General features: G+C 33.4%; 1 protein-coding gene and 1 pseudogene across 1 annotated transcript; both read right to left on the bottom strand.

Annotated features, from left to right (window-relative positions):
* Positions 1–6: 6 nt before the first annotated feature.
* On the bottom strand, positions 7–5,845 carry LOC110697940 (annotated as a pseudogene).
* A 3,800-nt stretch (positions 5,846–9,645) lies between these two features.
* Positions 9,646–14,792, bottom strand: LOC110697938 (DNA-directed RNA polymerases II, IV and V subunit 3-like). Its single transcript, XM_021875343.1, has 3 exons — positions 14,216–14,792; positions 11,495–11,732; positions 9,646–10,138 (listed from the first exon to the last, which is right to left on the bottom strand). The coding sequence occupies exons 1-3, from the start codon at positions 14,662–14,664 to the stop codon at positions 9,869–9,871; spliced, it is 957 nt and encodes a 318-aa protein (XP_021731035.1). The 5' UTR covers positions 14,665–14,792; the 3' UTR covers positions 9,646–9,868.
* Between the last annotated feature and the right edge of the window lie 4,285 nt (positions 14,793–19,077).

The raw sequence follows: 19,077 nt of genomic DNA, 5'->3' as shown, positions 1-19,077 counted from the left end.
TCCGAATATTGTAACAACCAATATATTACAGTAAGATTTTCTGTTATCTTCAACAACATGGGACAAACCTATATGACAGTCAAACAGATTCTTGTCATATCAACAGATAAAGGCCTGTAGCCTATTCAAAATTCCTTGTCTTATGTAAGGCATCCCATAGCCTTGGCCTTTTCTCTAAGAATAAACTTTTGGAACTTACCAGTTGCAGTCTTGGGTATCTCCTCAAAGATGACACATTTAGGAGCCATGTAATGAGGCAAATGATCACGACAAAACTTGATTATTTCCTGCTCAGTAACCTCGTAACCGTCCTTCAACTTTACAAACGCACAAGGTATTTCACCCCAGTGATTATCAGGTCTTGCCACAACAGCCGCCTCAAAAATAGCAGGGTGGCTGTATAGCACAGTCTCTACCTCGACTGTGCTTATATTCTCTCCACCAGAAATGATTATATCCTTCAAGCGGTCCTTGATTTCTATGTAATTGTCAGGGTGTTTCACAGCAAGGTCGCCAGAATGAAACCAATCTTCTCAGAACGCTTCTTTTGTCGCATTCAAATCCTTCAAGTATCCACTCATCACAGTATTTCCTCTGAACATTATCTCCCCCATTGTTTTACCTGTTCAAAATTGTCAGAAATTCTCTGTTACTTTTTTAATTTTAACAAGAAATTCCCTGTTTTTACCATATAATTTAGTTATGCTAGATAATATGAGAGCCTGAGAGGCTGTTAATAACATTACCATCTGCTGGAACACTTTCCATGGTGAGAGGATCTCTGACATCAACATCCTCTAACCCAAGATGTTGTACGCCTTGTCTAGCTTTCATCTTTGATTTCTCACCAACAGGCAAAGAGTCCCACTCAGGTTTCCAAACACAATAAGTGCTGGGGCCGTATGTTTCGGTGAGCCCATAAAAGTGTGCTACTTCAAAGCCTAATTCTTCCATCTTCGAAAATACCTGAGGTGGAGGAGGTGATCCTCCTGTGAGCACTTTTACCTTGTTTGGTAGGGTCCTCCGGTCACCAGGAGGGGAGTTGACAATCATATTCAAAACAGTAGGAGCTGCACCCATATGAGTAACATTGTGGAGGACAATGTTATCAAATATTGCCTTTGGGGTGACTTTTTGGAGGCAAATGTTCGTGCCCCCTTGAGCTGCCACACCCCAGGGAAGGCACCATCCGCTGCAATGAAACATAGGGACGGTCCAAAGGTAAGTTGGCATGGGACCCATTTCATGAAGCAAAAATGTGGAGATGGCGTTGATGTAAGCTCCTCGATGACTGTAAACAACTCCCTTGGGACGAGAGGTGGTGCCAGAGGTGTAGTTGACACTAATTGGGTCCCACTCATCTGTAGGTAGTTGAGGCTGAAATTGATCATCCCCATTGGCTAAGAGATTCTCGTATTCATAGTCATACTCAACATTCTCATGTTCATCAGACTCAGAATCTCTAATAAGGACAAGTAATGGTGGTTCTTCCCCGGTTTTAGACATGAGATGGAGAGCTTCTGAAGCAAGGTTAAGTAATTGATAGTCTACAAATAAGACTTTAGCTTGAGAATGAGAAAGGAGAGTGGAAAGCATGGATGAGTCCAGACGGGTGTTAAGGGCACAAAGAGTGGCTCCTGCCATAGGTACTGCAAAATGCAGCTCATACATAGCAGGCACATTTGGAGCTAGTGTTGCTACCTGCCCACATAATGAAAGAATTCATGAAACTGAATATATCAAAATAATAATTAGCTAACAGTTGTGCATGAAGTGCAACCTAAGCCCTAAGGTACGTTTGTTGTGGGGATTATAGGAGAGGAAAAGGTTATTAAGAAGTGCAAATATGATGGGGTAGGCAAATGCACAATGTTTACCGTGCGTCTGTTGAACATAAGCCTAAAATCAAATAACATGAAGACTAAATCCAATGCACATAAACCCTAGTGAGCATAACAGCTATAGCTAAGATGATATTATGTTATATTGGAGTTTATGTTCTTGCTTCTTGAGGTTTATGTTCATTGGAGTTTATGTTCTTTTGTTTTAGTCTTCATGTTCTTTGGTTTTATGCTTGATGTTGATCGAATGTACAATGTGCATTGTGCATACAATTATTGATTCCCCACCCCTCACCCACAAACCCCTTAGGCAGGGAAACTCTTTCTAATTTCTAAAACAAACAACAGGATCTCTTTCCACTACAAAAATTAAATGCACCCGTCAGAATACTACGAAAGGGTGTGCTTATTTGTCTAGTTTTTAGGAAACTAATAGTAGGGTAAAGAGTTTATCACACTCTTGCATACTTTCTCCCATTCCTTGTCTAAAAGCTTTATTGTCCTTCTTTATAATCTTATTATTTAGTACTCGTGTTTTAAGATATGTTGAAAATAAAAGTTTGATGGTATGTTAAGAAACTAATAATGTACTTGTATTTTTTTAATCAAAAGAAAGATGCACGAATACTATTAGGAATTGTTGATAGTCTTATATTAACTTCTCAATGTAATTATTGATTGGATTTTTTGACAGTTACCACCAACAATTGTTGGTGTTTTAGTAATTACCATTTTTTTTTTCTTAATTTTACCACCTACTATTTTTAAAAAATGAAAATTTTCCACTAGTTTGCTCAAAGCCTCCTACATGGCATCATTGTGGGCCCCAACGACGGATTTTTTTCAAATATATTCCCTTATCTAAACTTGTTCTTCGATTTTTGAATTGCAAATCTAAATTATGCAAACAAACCACTTAATTAGGTGCCTAATTTACAAAATTGGGGTTAATTATAAGATGGTGTTCATCATTTAGGGTTTTTAAATGAAATTAGGACTTTCTTATTATTTAGTGATTAATTTATGAAATTGGGACTAGTTTGCATCGATTTCACGTATCATGCCTTCAATTAGTATGTACCAAAATTGATATTACTATTCAGAAATTATTACTAATTATTGATATGAAAAATTAGGGTTCATATGTATTTTAGAAATATTTTAAAATCAAACGTTTTTCTAAATTATGATTTACAATCCTAAATATAGCATATATATTAGTTCTATATAGAGTTAATCAATGTAAATAATGCTTAATTTAGAAAATTATCTCAGTTTGAAAAGTTCCCCAAATTTGGGATAAATCCTAAATGAAGAACAACACAATTATAATTGACACATATTAGTGACTTAAATATGTTTGTGGGAGCTTGAATTTTGTTAAATCGACTTCCAAATGCTTTTCCCTAATCTAATTTTAATTTATATTAAAAAAATCATTGAACATGAGAATCGAGGAAGAAGAAAGCATGATGACGTAATGATGTATGAGGGCTTGGGAAATCTGGTGGGAAATTTTCATGTTTTTTAAAATAGTAGGTGGTAAAATACAAAAAAAATAAAATTAAAAATAAATAAATAAATAAACTGTAGGTGGTTATTACTAAAATGACAACAATAGAAGGTGGTTATTTCTAAAAAAAATCATTATTTATTTGTCAAAGGTTGTTTAAAAAACTAGACACGATGTTTACAACAAGGATAACACGTCACATCTATAACTAATACTAAAGTAATTACCGCTGACATCACCACTGTTATGTGTCAGCTTCTTATTAAAAAATTTCCCTCCGAAATATTAAATGACATTATCTTCTTCTTTTTTTCTCCATTTCAAGATAAAGCTAATAATTGGATAATGTAGATTAATTGTACATTTTCCTAAAAGCTTTTATGACTAAATTTACTAACTACAAATTTTCCTATGGAGGTACCCAAAAAAAATAAATAAATAAAAAAATAATAATAACAATAAATTGGTTGGTGTTTTTCGTTTTCCTTCTTTCCTATATAGAATATTTTATCCTACATTTTATCGATCAGCAATGGTATGAGTTTGAATTTTCTTCTCTTTATTAATTCTTCAAATTTTTTATAATGAAAAAAAAAACAACTAAGCTGATATAATGCTAACATTTCATATATTTTATTTTAATTATGAAGTTAATTAAGATATTTAATATCATTCTTTTAGCTCAATTTATCTAACAAGAGAGAACATTATTTATTACTTCGTACATTTTTCTTAAATTATTATATTACGCACGTAAGAGCAAAAGTTTTATTGCTAAAACCGTGCATCAGGACTAATCTAGTTTCTAATATTCAATAAAAAGTTTTAATCATATAAAATCTAGTATGACCATATGAGAAGTGATATGCTCTTTCAAGTCTATGTCATTACGTTGAAGCAGATAAAGCCAAATAAGATAAGAAGGCGTTTGGTGGACTTGAAAATCTATATTTAGTGGATTAATTAGTTTCATGTACGGGAAAAGGTAAGAAAACTCCGCTATCACCTCTGGTGCTTCAAGTTATGAGATAGAAATCTTAACCACAAAACAAAATCATATAAACATCACCCTCGTTAACTTTAAGATAAAGTATAATGTAGGTGACTAGGCTTATTTTTAAATATTAGTCCATCATATTCGTTTACAGAATTATTGCAATGCAATGCTCTAATAATATAACTATTTATTACATCTAAGATCTAAACAAGGAAACATGCCCCAATATTAGTACTCTTATTATTTTGGAAAATAGTGTAAGTATATTCTAGATCGTAATCACAAACAAATAAGCAAATAGTTATTTCAAGACAAAGAACATTTCAAAGACTATTGGCTTATTTGCTTTGCTCTTAATTTTTTGAAGAATGTGTTCATTTTTGTCATTGGAATTATGAAAGAATTATATTGTCATAACCAATTAATCACAAGATTTCATAACTTGTACTAAAAGCTATGAACAATTTATTCATTCGAGATCATGATATACATCATGCTCCAGCACGTGATATAATTTTCATAGGTATATAATTAATAATAAAAAAAAATTAAATAAAAATAAAAAATAATAATAAAAAAAAGTATCCTATCATTACCAAATTGTTATTAGAGAACATGGTTTGTTTGATGTGTTAAACCTTTTCCACATAAATAAGTTACGTCCTTTTACACAATTTATAAATTTGAAAGAAACAAATTCAAAGGTAAGAATATCATAAGCCTTAATTTATCTCTTTAATAGCAAAAAATTTATCTCTTTGATAGCAAAATGGTAAATAAATAAACAAGATTATCTAGTAAACATTGCAATTTTGTAATTATATCAACTACTGCTATTGTAGAGCTTATATTGACAATTTTGTCATGCAATAAACAAAATTTGTCTATCAAGTCAAGGTGAATGATAAACTTGTATTTTCTCGAATATCACACAAATTACCAACTCAAATGAATTAGAAAAATATTTCAAAAAAAAAAAATTAGAAAAACATACAATATGGCCGGGAGAAATGCGAAGGATGGTAGTGAGGGCGGAAGCAAGTTTGCCGCATCGTCGACGAGTGTCTCTTCAAGTGTACCGTAAACCACCGTAGACGACGGAATTCCGGTGAGTAAACACCTTAGCGGAGCGTTCGAGAAAGGTGATTGGATTCAAAGGAGTATAGTTCGCCGGACATCTCATCAAACCATCCAACTTTTGCCATGACGGACCGCCTCCACCTTCCTCTCCGCCGCCACTTCCACCGCTACTAGTTGTGCTAAAGGTGGCTGATTTTTTAGAACATACATATAAAAACTTAGGCTTATATCTAGACTTGAATAAGTGGTTTAAGAAGTGATTTTTATTGAAATTGAGGTGTTAAAAGATTTTATCCAAAGAAAGGTGGGGTAGAGAAAGAGCGGAACTAAGATGCAACAAAGTGCGTAGACCTTGATTTGTTTAATTTTTATCGTTGTTGTAAATAATAAGAAATAGAGCTATTAATTTAATTTAGCTTCTTAGCTTCATGCCTAATTCTTAGGACATAACATTATTTTAATACTTTCTCCGTATCTAAATAGTTGTTATTTTTGACTTTTTTTTCCCTCAATTTTAACCATTTTTTTCGGTTACTATCTCAAATAAAATTTCCCTCCATGTTTTTCAAGTGTTACATTTATCAAATAATGCCGTATTTTTTTTAAGTATTACACTTCTTTTTTACCAAAAAGCTACATTATAATATGAGTATATCTCTCCTCTCATGGCCTTATCCAAATCCATTAATTCTTTTTTTATTCTTTTTTTCCTATCATATTCATTACTTTTCAATAAACTATCAACTTCATTATCTTTCTTTTACAATTTTTTAATACTATAACTACCTCATTTACTTCTTATTTTATATAACTTGATTAATTTGCCTAAAAATATGTACAAGTCAAAGTGTAACACTTAAATAAACACAGAGGGAGTAAATAAGTTGTTGGATTTATCTTAATATATATTATTAGAATATAAATTTGAAAACAATAGTTGCGTATGTCCTATTCAAAGATGTTTAATTTTAAGAAGTTGTAGGGCATGTAACGATTTGTGATTGATTTTACCACTACACTCTTACTTAAAATTGATTGTTTGAAAGAGTATGTGAACTCATGATTATTCATTGAATTGATAATTTGTAAAAAAAAAAAAAAAAAAAAAAAAAAAAAAAAAACATCATTAACCAGCTCGATGTACACAATTCACATAACTTTCACTAGTGCATGAATAAAAAAAGTTTATAGGTACATTCTATTAGATCAAATGTAACTGTATTATTCCGCAGTATAATTCTAAGATGTAACCTTCTAATGTAACGTTAAACAATCAATCATCAAGGTCATAAAAACAAGGCAATTATAGGGAATGGAAAAAATTAATGTAATGCCAAAAGGCATGTAACCATTTTATAGGAGTGTTTCTGTAATCTTACTTTTAGAATATGTATTTATCAATGAAAATTGAATTTGAATACGATGTGATATTCAGAAACAAATTAAACAAGAAGATCTTGGTATGTTTGGATATAAACAAGCTAAGTTATCTTTTAATGAACCCATTCTGTATTGCACCCTTCAGTGGGACGTCTACAGGAGGAAGCATGCTGGTCCTAGCATTTAAATCATACTAGGAGTACTCTATTCTTTTGAAATTTTGTTCTTGCATATTATTGTTGAAATACTAATCATATTATATGTACGTAAGGGTAGTTTTTATATCTTGTATGAGACGGTTTTACTATAATTTAAACAAAATAAAAGTGTCAATTTTTCTTACTAGTAGTTCATACTTTAGTTATAAAAAAAAAAGTTACTTTTAACGCCTCATAATAAGCACTATAAGTCAACTTTACTTTAAAGTTGTTGATCATCGGGAATTAATTGGTTGGAGACCATGTAAGTCATTAATCACAAGTAACTCAAGTTGGAGACAACGTAAGAACACAAGTAATCTGTATGAATTTTGAAATTTATGTTCAAGAATACTCCGTAGAATGATATCCAAAAACATAAGCTACTCGTAAATATTGAAATTTTGACAATGTAAGTCACCCGTGTATGTGATGATTATATTGCGAATTATTTTCATCTAATTTGTTAGATAAAAATATTATTAACTTGTACTAATAATTTCATACATTTTTTATTTCATTATTGTCAATGCGATACGAGTATATTGGAAAAAATTATCCGTCAAAGTTTGAATAAACTTCCAACCAGAAAAAAACATGTTGTACAATCAATATTGAAACCTTTCGTAGAAAACTCCAAATAACAATTTTAGTACGGAGTAAATGTTATTCTATGGTCAAGAAAAAACATACTCCTATATCACATAGTAAGAGTAATAAAAACTATCATGTATTAAATGTATACTATGTAGGAAGTATATTTCTCACACACACACACAAAAAAAAAAAAAAAAAAAAAATAAAAAAAATAATTACATACAGATAGAAAGTAAATATACAAAAAAAAGTGAAATAGTTAAGGAGGTCCAAATTAATATAGGCATTAAAGGAAGGCATGAACTTCTTAACTACTCAAAAATAAAAACTTCTGGAATTATATCTTAATGTTAAAGTTAATTACAATTTTGCCGCTGTGGGAGCCTAAAGAGATCTCTATTAATCTATTATAAGGGCCGAAGAAAAGGACAAGTGCTGAAATTGAATATTTGTAATTCTATGAAAATTAGTTGGACACCATTTATATACAAGTATGTCTCAAATCTGTGATACTAAGCTGCAATTTTGTAAGCATGTTTGTTTTTCAGACAAAGATACTGCCATTTTAAATAAATTTTATTTAATTTTTAATTTGAAATTATTTAATTATAATACTGTATATATATTTTTTTGGGACACAACTACAACCACCCCACCCTCAAAAATTAAAAAAGACTGGCTAAGAAATGAATGCACAATCTCACAATGTCTGACCTCCCACTTGGATGTGGCTTTACCAAGAAAACAACAGCCCTTTTTTCTCAGATTTTATCCTGAATTTTACATATATATTGCAGAAAGGACCATTTTTTTTTCAAAAAAATAAAAATTTACTCATAATTGACTTAATTTATTTTTTGATAAAAGATGGATGATTGGCAAATCATGACAGGATTATGTAAGAAGCGATAAAAACAAGGGCCTTGGCTGATAGTCGAGTGTAAATAATCATGAGAATTTGTTTTTCAATATCGATTTGCTAATTTGCAAGATATAATTATGGAGGCAGGTTTATTACAGAAGTATGAACATACATCATAGACATTACTTTAGCATTTTTTTTGTGGCATTTTCCTGTTCTTGATTAATGTTGCATCATAGGAGCATTACTATTAAAGTATTAATAGCAGGACTACATTACAATCTTTCATACAATGCATTACCAAATGTAGCACTAATACTACATTTCTTTGGAGAGCTAACACAAACAAGACTTTCAAATCTGAAACATTTTAGAAGTTAAAAGAGATGTAAAAATCTGTTTGGCCATTCTAAGTTAAACAACATTAGTTGTGATTCAATCATCAAACATGTCGCCGATGCCACAAACATATCAGGCCTAGAAGGGGTAGAACCACCACAAGAAGGCGGTACCAATGATAAGTATAAATTAACAAGACGCTCAACTATGGAAAACAAACAGCAGCTAAGGTAAATGAGATATCCCAAAAATAAGATGTCATAGTCAAAAACAAGGACAACATAGCACCTAAAACTGGGAATTAAAAGGACCACAAATATAACAGATAGTATATTTTTTTTTAAACATAGAAGTAATCTCGTGACTGCTTCAACAACTAACAGTTGGGTTTTGGGTGTCCTACAAAACCAAATTTTATCATCAAAAGCTTTGAGGAAATCAAGAGTTAGCTTGCTACATTAGTTGACAAATCGGTACTATAATTTGTCTCAAATCAGGCAGTATAATTGATGATGTTGAAGAGTCAATTAGAGCAGCTGTCACAAAGATCTAATTTCAAACTCATAAACAAAACTAGACATTCCAAAATATACTGAATTAAGGTACAATTAACAAACAAAAATGTAAGGTAGTTAGGAGCATAGTTAAACAACTGGCACCGAATGTGCAGTAGGGACTCAGAAGTAAGAACACCTTAATACCTTGTCATATGGTTGCTATAACAGGATGACGCGGCATTTTACAGTTTGTCAAAAGCTTTAGACTCTGCTTTTCACTGTGAGTTGCACAAATAAAACTGCATCAGTTAACAATTTGGAAAAAGATGCACGCACAAAGAATAACAGGTCAACCAGATGATGCATTACGAAGGAGAGTCTATACAGCAGTGGTCAATGCCAGTGATTGTTAATTTAGAACAAAATAGCAGACCACTTCTTGGGAGTTAGGGATTGAGATTAGGATTACATTACACAAGTTTAATATCCAGTAGGTAATGAACAAGTTGAGGATTGTCTCAATCATACACGAGGATATAAAATTAGACAAACTGTACCAAGCTAATCAACCGCCTCGCATGTGGGCACCTAATTCACCAAAATCATCAGCATCCACGGTGTCTTCAGGAAGCCGAACTGCATCAAGCTTCTGTTTTAGGACATCAATTGCATTGAGTAATAGTTGAGGAGCCTTGACTGCACCAGTAGACTCAACTGTGAATATAAAACTGTCCTCTTTCGGGTAAATCTCTACAAGCCCGGACTTTCCCATAGCTTCGGCTTTCTTAATCACCTCATCATCATAGGTATAGGCCTCAGGATCAACTACAACTACCTGTAAGATGGGCAAAACAAATATACATTGTGTTCAGTATAGGCACCCCGCACCACATTATTGTTCATATCTTGAAATATGAAATGCATGCATGGAGTCTAAATATGAAAATAGACACAACCACAATGCTATCTAGTTAAACCTGTTGGCCTATTAAGATCATAACATAGTCGGATTACACCTCAAAACACATCCTGTTCCAACTGGACCACTTGATCAAACATTACACTTCTACAAACAACTTAGACATTAGACAGGTTAGCTTATAACGATTCACAGATCAAAGCTTGTATCACCATCAGTATTTATAGACCATCATACTAAGCCCATAATAAATTGACTGGTAATAGACCTTATCAACTCTTCTGTAATTCCATCCCCTGGCTAAATTAATCTGTGCACACATATCAATCCAAGGAACTTAATATCAGAATTATGCTCTCCACCAAGGATCTTTGGGGAAGTGATCATGGTTATATACTTATATTCATTATAGGGAGGTTACAAGCGTATATACAGCAATACTCTGCATGAATATATTATGTGATTCAAAAGGCTTTTACACTATGGACCTATGGAATACTTAGCTTGCCATGCCATGTACTACCTCCATTACTTTTTAGTTGCAACAAAAAATAAATTTATGTCTCACAAAAAATACTCCTTTGTCGCATCAAAAAAGTAACGGAGGTAGTATCTTAAATGGCTGAGATGGCGGGATTTTACATTAACAGATAAAAAGGGGTTTCAAAGTAGTGATGGAATTTCAATCAGATAATATTGTAGTTTATGATACAAGTAAGCCCTGTACATAAAAAGACTCCATACAACAGGGAACTAGAGGATAAAGATACATCTACGCATAATGAAATTCTTTTGGTACAAATGGCAAATTAAGAGGGTCATAGAAACAGCTAGCAAAACCAAGGTAGGGAATGAAAACATCTCCATAACAATCTCAATATATAATCGCGTAGCTGAAAAGCAAGTAAACGAAATTCGAACTTAAAAAACTCTATCACTAACCATGCTCTGCACAAGAGGCCTAGTAATAAGCATGTTGTAAAACACCAACAATTTTGAATTCTTTGCCATCTAATATTGCTCCATTTCACAAGGGGGTCAAGAGGGTATTCCATTCTCATCAACATATGACAAAACTGATCTCTCAGAAATAACCCCATCCAACCCCAATAGTTTCCTTAAATCATATTTTTTGACTACAGTAAAATTCTATTTGTGACCTGAAAAAAAATATCAGCAAAATCTGCCTTAAAAGTAAGACACAACTTATAACATAAACTCAACAGAAGCAAAATGATACAATCAAGCCAGTAAATTCAATGAGATGCCAACCTGTTGAGTATTAGGATCAATGTCAAAGACTTTAGTAGGACTGCTTTCAACCCACTCTTTCTTTTGTTCAAGTGACAATGATTCCATCATATCCTCATTGATGAGAATCTCCGGCTCATACATAAAGGTTACTGTAGCAGCAGGAGACCATTTGGCATGATCTTTTCCAATGCCTTTTCTAGCTATTGCTCTAAGCTTCAACTCTTGACCTTTACGTAACTTCACAATTATGATTCCTCTGCATAACACCGAAGACCAAAAGAACCTCAGTAACAAGATTAAATATACAAAGTATGCAAAGATATTAGTTCATTCGTGCCAATGAAAACATAGATCATCAAGGCACAGCACGGGAATCTCAAAGAACAAAGGGAAGACAACCTATGTTTTGGAAGGACCTTTACAAAACTGAAGAGAAAACCTCTTATCAAAGATACCAAAACAGCAATCAGAGAAGGCAGCATTGGTGAGAATAGAACAAAATCAATCTAATCTTTTACAATATGCTACAGATTGCTAATTCTATTAGTTGCAATGTCAAGGGGATGAATTTAGGAGATTAGAGAGATAGAGGGAGATAATAAGGGATAATATGAGATGAGGAGACAGAGTCATAGGTTACAAAGTAATGTTGCAATTAATTGCAACTTCCCTAAAAGGAATAGTTGCGATTAAGATAAAACAGAGGAAGTACATAATTTACCCTTGAAAAATCAGTTATCTACCTTCACCACTAATCAAAGCAAGACGTATTCATGTCCTTGCATGACTTATGATTTACCACTCTCTAGTATATACATAATCCGCTAGTCATTTATACAAGGCCAAAATTTGAGCTGGAATACAACCTAAATCAAATATGAAAAACCCTTCTTGAGTGGTCTCTGGTAAGGGGTATGACTGAGAATTAACCCCTCCCCCCCCCCCCCCCCAAAAAAACTCCATCAATGACATGATTTAAGCTTGATGTAGTTTTTATAATGAAAAAAGTAAATCCTCCAGTTAAAATTCCTTAAAGTCCACAATCTTTCTAATGCACGGATGTATCGAACATCATACAGACAAACACAGCAACGTAGGACAGTGTTGTCATTTACGTTTGATGGGAATGTTTCAACACTGCCATTGTCCATTCACATTTCTTCAAAAAATGTTTCTTTGAGAGTACCCAGAAGTCCAAAACATTTTCTCCATCTTTCTCAACTCTTTAGTGGTAAGTTAAGCTAGGATCCAAAAATCTGAAACTAGGATTCAAAATAGTTGCTATTACAGCTCACTGTACACTTCTTGCATTTAATTCAACTTGCATTGCATGATTTATACATGCAGTAGCAAAACTGACCACACTCACGAGATCCAATGTAGGCATGATATATCTACTAATAGACTTATACATCCAACACACACATGATAAATTTATAACCTGCTGTTCTACCTCTAAACCCTCTTCCTCAAGAACTAACATCTAGCACACCCATTGATAAGCCCCTAATCACATTAAAATCTCTCATTCATATTAAGACAATATTCCTTCTAAAGTGTTTCAGTAAAGTGTATGGCTATGAAATTCTAAACCACCATATCCCCTGCTAATAACGGGATCTAAACTTGCTAAAAGAAAATCCAACCATTCCAACTTATATTCCACGATTTTTTTTCCCCATGTATGGAACTATTAAACAATATGCACGAGTGCATATTGAAAACATGATTTATCGTTTTACTACAATGCTATTGTTTTTTTTTTTTTTCAATATTGTTCTCTGCAATGGATCCAAGTACTTTCTTCAAATTTTCTCATTGAGGGTGATCAGAACATCTCTGGTTTTCTTGACCTTTTAAAAGTAAAATAGCAACGGCTAAAAACATCTCAAATTTGCATCTGAACCAAAAAGTAACAACTAACTGCCTAATTCTAGATCATTTTGTAATTATATTACAGAATTGCATGTTGCATGAGTTAACTCTAGCCCTAACCAGTTCACTTTCTCACTCTCTTCCTCTCACACCAAAGTAACTGTTCCCTTTCAAGCTTCTTCCTAAGAGAAACCAAATCATCAAACACTCATAGATAATTTCCAAGTAGATTAGAACAAAGTTAGCATAAACTTCTAAACATCTTCTAAGATTCTAACATTTATTATTCAATTTAGCCCATAAGAACAAACAACATCCTGCCCATTATTGCCAATTGTGACTTATCCCATTAGTCAAATGCATCACAAAACACGTTCTTAATCCAATCAGAAGAAACACAACTAGCAATCCAAATCCCACTAATTTTCTCCCTTTACTCATAATCCCCTTCTCAGCTTCTCTACTCCGCCACCTCACTACCTCATATAGTCAAATATACCTCACTATGCTCAAATCCCTAATAATAGGCCAAAAAATTCAACTTTAGCCACCAAAAACCTAGAACTAATATAACCAAAATGTTTTCCAACTCCAAAAGTATGCATGGATTCCAAGCTACTCACTAATTCCAAATTACAAGCAATCACAGCACGCATAAGGGTTGAGAAAATCCAAAGCCTAGCAATTCAAAACCCAGAATAATGAAGAACTAAATATGCAATCACAGAAAGTCCAAAACCCTAACAATTCTAAAATGCACAATCCTAAAAAGGGAAAAATCGTTTCTTTCAACAAAATACCAGTAATCAAACAAAAATTAACAACAAAACAAAGAAATTTTGATAAAAATTGACGAAAAAATACCGATTATCAGTAGCATCATCAGAAGCAGGAGCCTCAGAGAAATCAACAGGAGTAACAGTATGATCAGAACTCAGCAAATCCTTGCTAGTAACATCTAGCGTTTGATCACCAATACACTTAGCCCGAAGATGGAACTCCACCGAGCAATACTCGCACTGCCCATCACCGTCGCAAGCGTCGCAGTCGCGGGAGAAGCGCATGGCCATCGCACGCTCGCTGACAAGAGGGATGAGGCCGAGACGGTGAGCGATGAACTCGTCGTTGAGAACGGAGGAGTTAACTTCGATTTCGACGAGATCGACGGCGACGGTCGGAACTTCGGCGATCATAACGCGGCGAAGTGCATTGGCGACGCTGGAATCGGTTTTCTTGAGCTCGAATTTCATGAAATCATCTCGCATTTCTCGGATTTTGATTTGGGGGAAACGTTGGTAGGAGATGCCCTCCATTGTTAGGGTTTAAGAGGTTTTTGATAGTAGGGTTTTTGCGAGGGAGAGAGAAAGAGGAAGCCTAAAACCCTTTGCCTGAGTGAGTGTTCGGGGTTTGGGAGAGTGGAAGAATAAATTTTGTTTAGGCTGGTAAAAGATTAAATAAAAATAGTAATTAAAAATATTTATTACTAGGAGAATTAATCCTAACTCTGAGGGCTTGCTTGGATTGGGAAATGTATTACTAGGATAATAAAAGTCAAACTAAGCAAAATAAAAGTGAAAACAGGGAAGTCATACTATCTTTTATCCTATGCATTGTACGAGTTCAAAATTAAATTTCAATGTTTACATACAAGTAAACTTTCTCGTTTGATTGTTGAGATATATTACCTCTTACAAACTGAAAATTGTATAATACACCAGGGCTCATGGTGCACCTGGTGATGTGGCATAACTAATTAGCATTAAATTAGTGGAAAATAAAAAAAATAAAAAATTCTGGGCGTAATTATAGGGAATTATTCCCTTTAAACTACTTTCAGTTTTAAATTATTATCTTTAATGGACATTTTCAATTTTTTAAAACATTTTAAAGACATTTTTGGGTTTCAATAATACAAAGTATGTTTTTTAATTTTGACTCTTATTTTCTTTGAGGTAACGAGTGACGTACAAATTCTTTTTTGAATTATCATATATCATTATTTTTTATTATCGTATGTTATTTGAATTTGATCAGTGTGTTCTTCAAGTATGAATTATATGTTCTTTACATTATATTTATGCTATTTTAACATAAGTTATTTTGAATTTTAAAATTTAATTTGAAAATTAAATCTTGGTTTTTTCTTAGTTGAAAATATTTTAGAGAGAGAAAACTAAAATTATTATAGAAAGTTAATTTTTGGAGAGAGAAAAAACATTTTTTGAGAAATGATATCTTTGGTAAAGATTTTTTCCGTCAATGTGTAATTTTTCATAAAATTTTAATAAAATTTTTATCGCATTCTTTTGGTAATGTCTTTATGTTCTTTAATAATGCATGTTCTTTGTTAAACACAAACATGTTCTTTTTAAAAAACCTGTATGCTCTTTTTCAAACAGTTAAATGTTCTTTCTGCCTTTTTTTTATTTAACCAGGTGCACAGATCATGCATTATTTTCCTCTTGAACACCATCAAACCTTGAAGCTAAACAATCGGTCGCGAAAATGCTTCTAGTAACATACTCTCTATTAGGGGGTGGCAAACGGATCATGTCAGGTCGGGTTCGGGTTTTGGGTCAGCTAACCCCCAACCTGAACCTGATCCATTTAAGTTTTCGGATTGAAAACCCCAACCCGAACTTGATATTTTCAGGTTCGCGTCAACCCGAAAGTAACCTGATTTAACCTGATTTTTTTGTCAGGGTTTTAATTAGGTTATTTTGACCCGAAATTGACCTTATATTAACCGGGTTTGGGTCAACCCGGATGTAATCTAATTTGACTTGATTTTTAAATTACATTATCTAGCAAATCTAATTAAAGATTCGATATCAAAATATAGTACGAAGTATACTAAATAAATTACAAACAGAATTTAAAGCTACCAAAGTTAACAATTATTTATAGACTTTATATAAAAAAGATCTCAAAAAATGTATAAAATTACAAATCCAAATTCAAAAAAAGTTGAAGCAGGGGCGACGTATGTGGCATGTAAGGATTAAATCTGCAAAAAAAAAAAAAATTGAAAGCAAACATCAATAAAAAAAAAGGACTCAATCCCTACAATACAAAAATATAATAAACAACAATTAAAGCAAAAAAATACAATACCGTGTAAATAATGGTTTGAATAACAATTAAAACAACATCAAAATTAGGCTTTGATTACCCAAAAAGGAGTAAAAACAATATAAAACAAGCCAAAAAATGCTCAATCTAACAAAAAAAATGCTCACAAACTGAATAACAACATTCTCAGGTTCTAATTAAACGAGTTTACAAACATCTAACCCAACATCATAAATCCAAATTATATGAACAAGACAACAACAACAACTCACGTGCAAGATTGTATAAAAGCAATTAAATAAAAAATTATATGAACTTGACCATATAATTTATAAACAAAACAAAAAATCAACAACATCAAACAAAATATAAAAAAAAAACGAAAAAAAGGAAAATAAATTAAGAAGCAAAATACCTTGATTGATGAAGGAGAGGGTTAGAGGAATGCATCTCGTGGAGGACTGAAGGAGATTTGAGAACGGCTAAGAACTGAGGAGATTATGAGAGAGGAATTAAGAGGAAGCTGAGAACTGGAGAAAGAGAAAGGAGTGAGAAGCTGAGAATTGAAGAAAGAGAAAGGAGGCCTGAAAAGTGAAAACGGCTCATTTGAGAAAGAAAATGGGTGAGGAATGAGGATGTTAGGATTTTTTTTCTTTTTATATGGTGGCTTAGGTTTTTGGGCTTGGGCTTAGCTTAGACATCCGTATAGGTTTTTTTTTCCCTTCTTTTTTAATATATATATATATATATATATAGGGTCGGGATCCGGTGAGAACCACCCTTTATGTGAGAACCTTTATCTATGTGAGAACCAATACTAGCCATTAGATTATATGAAATTCAATGGCCGAGATTAAAAGACAAAGCTTGTTTAACTGCTTCAACTTTCTCATTTTTTCTCTCCGCAAAACCAAGCTCCATAATTATCAATGGCGACTGATTAATCCATTTGAAGGCTTGACAATTTTGATTTCATCTTCTTCTTCACAAGTACGAATAACTTCGATTAAAGAATTTGAAGGCTCGATAATTATCAAGGTTTGTTCAACTTTTCAATTTCGATATCACTCCTCTGAAAATTTCGAATTGCATCAATTATTAAGGCACTGTAAGTTAATTTAATTTTGATTTTCGTTGTTGTCCATGATTTAATTTGAATTTTAAATCAAGATTGTGCGATTTTGATTACAAAATATTGGGTTTCACATTTTTTAATTTCGATTTTAGTATTCTGGAAATTTTTGATATGAATGTTCTTAATTTTGGTTATCCGAGTTTGACTTTCTAATTTTTACTCAGTTTTTTTACTTTGAGCGTTCTCAATTTCATTGTCAGGGTAGAGATTGATCAACTAACTGAACAATTGGTAATTATCAATGAGTATGTTTTGAATATCCTGATAGTGCATACAAGGTGTTTGATAAAATGCTCGTTAGAAAATGCTTGGTAATTATTTGTCGTTTAAGGAATGCTATCATATGGAATTGAACAAGGGACTATTAATGCTGATAAAATGATTACTCGGCTTAAGGAGAATGTAGTTGGTAGAATTAGATGTTTGCCATGTTAAATGAGTGCTAAAAACAGAAGTTAGTTTGATAATATGCGATGTATAAGTTTCTTTAGCTGCTTGTTTTGATAATATGTGATGAGCAATGATAATAAGTTAGTTGTTCATTTGTCAAATGAGAAAATAATTAGTTGCTCATTTGTTAAATGAGCAAATACTTATTTGCTAATTTCACAAATGAGCATTGAGTTATTTGCTCATTTGACAAATAAGCATTCAATTATTTGCTCATTTGACAAAAGATCAAAGAATTGTTTGCTTATTTCACAAATGAGCATTGAGTTCTTTGGTCTGCTTGCCCGTGTACAAGCCCCACCCCCTTCTTCTTGGTCTGTTTCCTGCACACCAACTGTTTCGGGGTTTTCTGATGTCCTGCGGGAGAGTTACAATTCCGAGACTGGAACCGGACGCCTGTACCTGCAAAATAACGGAGACTCCTGAGAGCTCCGCCTCCAACGGTCAAGTTAGTACCTGATTAAGGAGTAATTAATACAGAAATTAAAGTAATGAGATCTCTCTAGGTGAGAGTGCTTAGTGTTGGTAATCTGCGTCGTAAGCGAGATTAGCCGGTTGTTAATAACTCTGTTCTTCTCTGCTTAATCTCTTGATTATTCGATCTTTTGATTAATGAGGATTAATCGAGTATTTATAGCCTTGGGAAGCGTGCAACTCTCTAGGTTTAAGGTAAACCTAGGGCTGACCGGGCCTCTAGACTGGACTGGGCCTTGATGGCCGGTTTTCCCATTTGGCATGGGCGGACACGTGGCGTGTCTTAAGTGGTCCGTGGAGGACGTATCTGTGATTGACACGTGGCAAGCTCCTGTTGGCCTTCGTGAAGGACACGTGGCGGAACCTGGTTGGTCCACTTGTCAGACGGTGATTGGTGGATAAAAATCCCCTAATCATTTGCCCCTCACAGGTGGCACGTGACTGGTCACGGGTCGCCTGTGACAGATGTCGCACGGTGACAGGCGACGGCCTGTTACAGGTGTCACCTTGCAAACGGCCGAGAGATTTTCCCGCCCAAATTTTGAATTTGGAAGCGACCCTTCGCCTTCTCACTTTGCTTATAAAAGGAAGTGCT

The sequence above is a fragment of the Chenopodium quinoa genome, unplaced genomic scaffold, assembly GCF_001683475.1.
Source record: "Chenopodium quinoa cultivar QQ74 unplaced genomic scaffold, ASM168347v1, whole genome shotgun sequence".
Classification (NCBI taxonomy): domain Eukaryota; kingdom Viridiplantae; phylum Streptophyta; class Magnoliopsida; order Caryophyllales; family Amaranthaceae; genus Chenopodium; species Chenopodium quinoa.
Note: the sequence above shows the minus strand (reverse complement) of the source record. Positions and strands in the feature narration are given on the sequence as shown.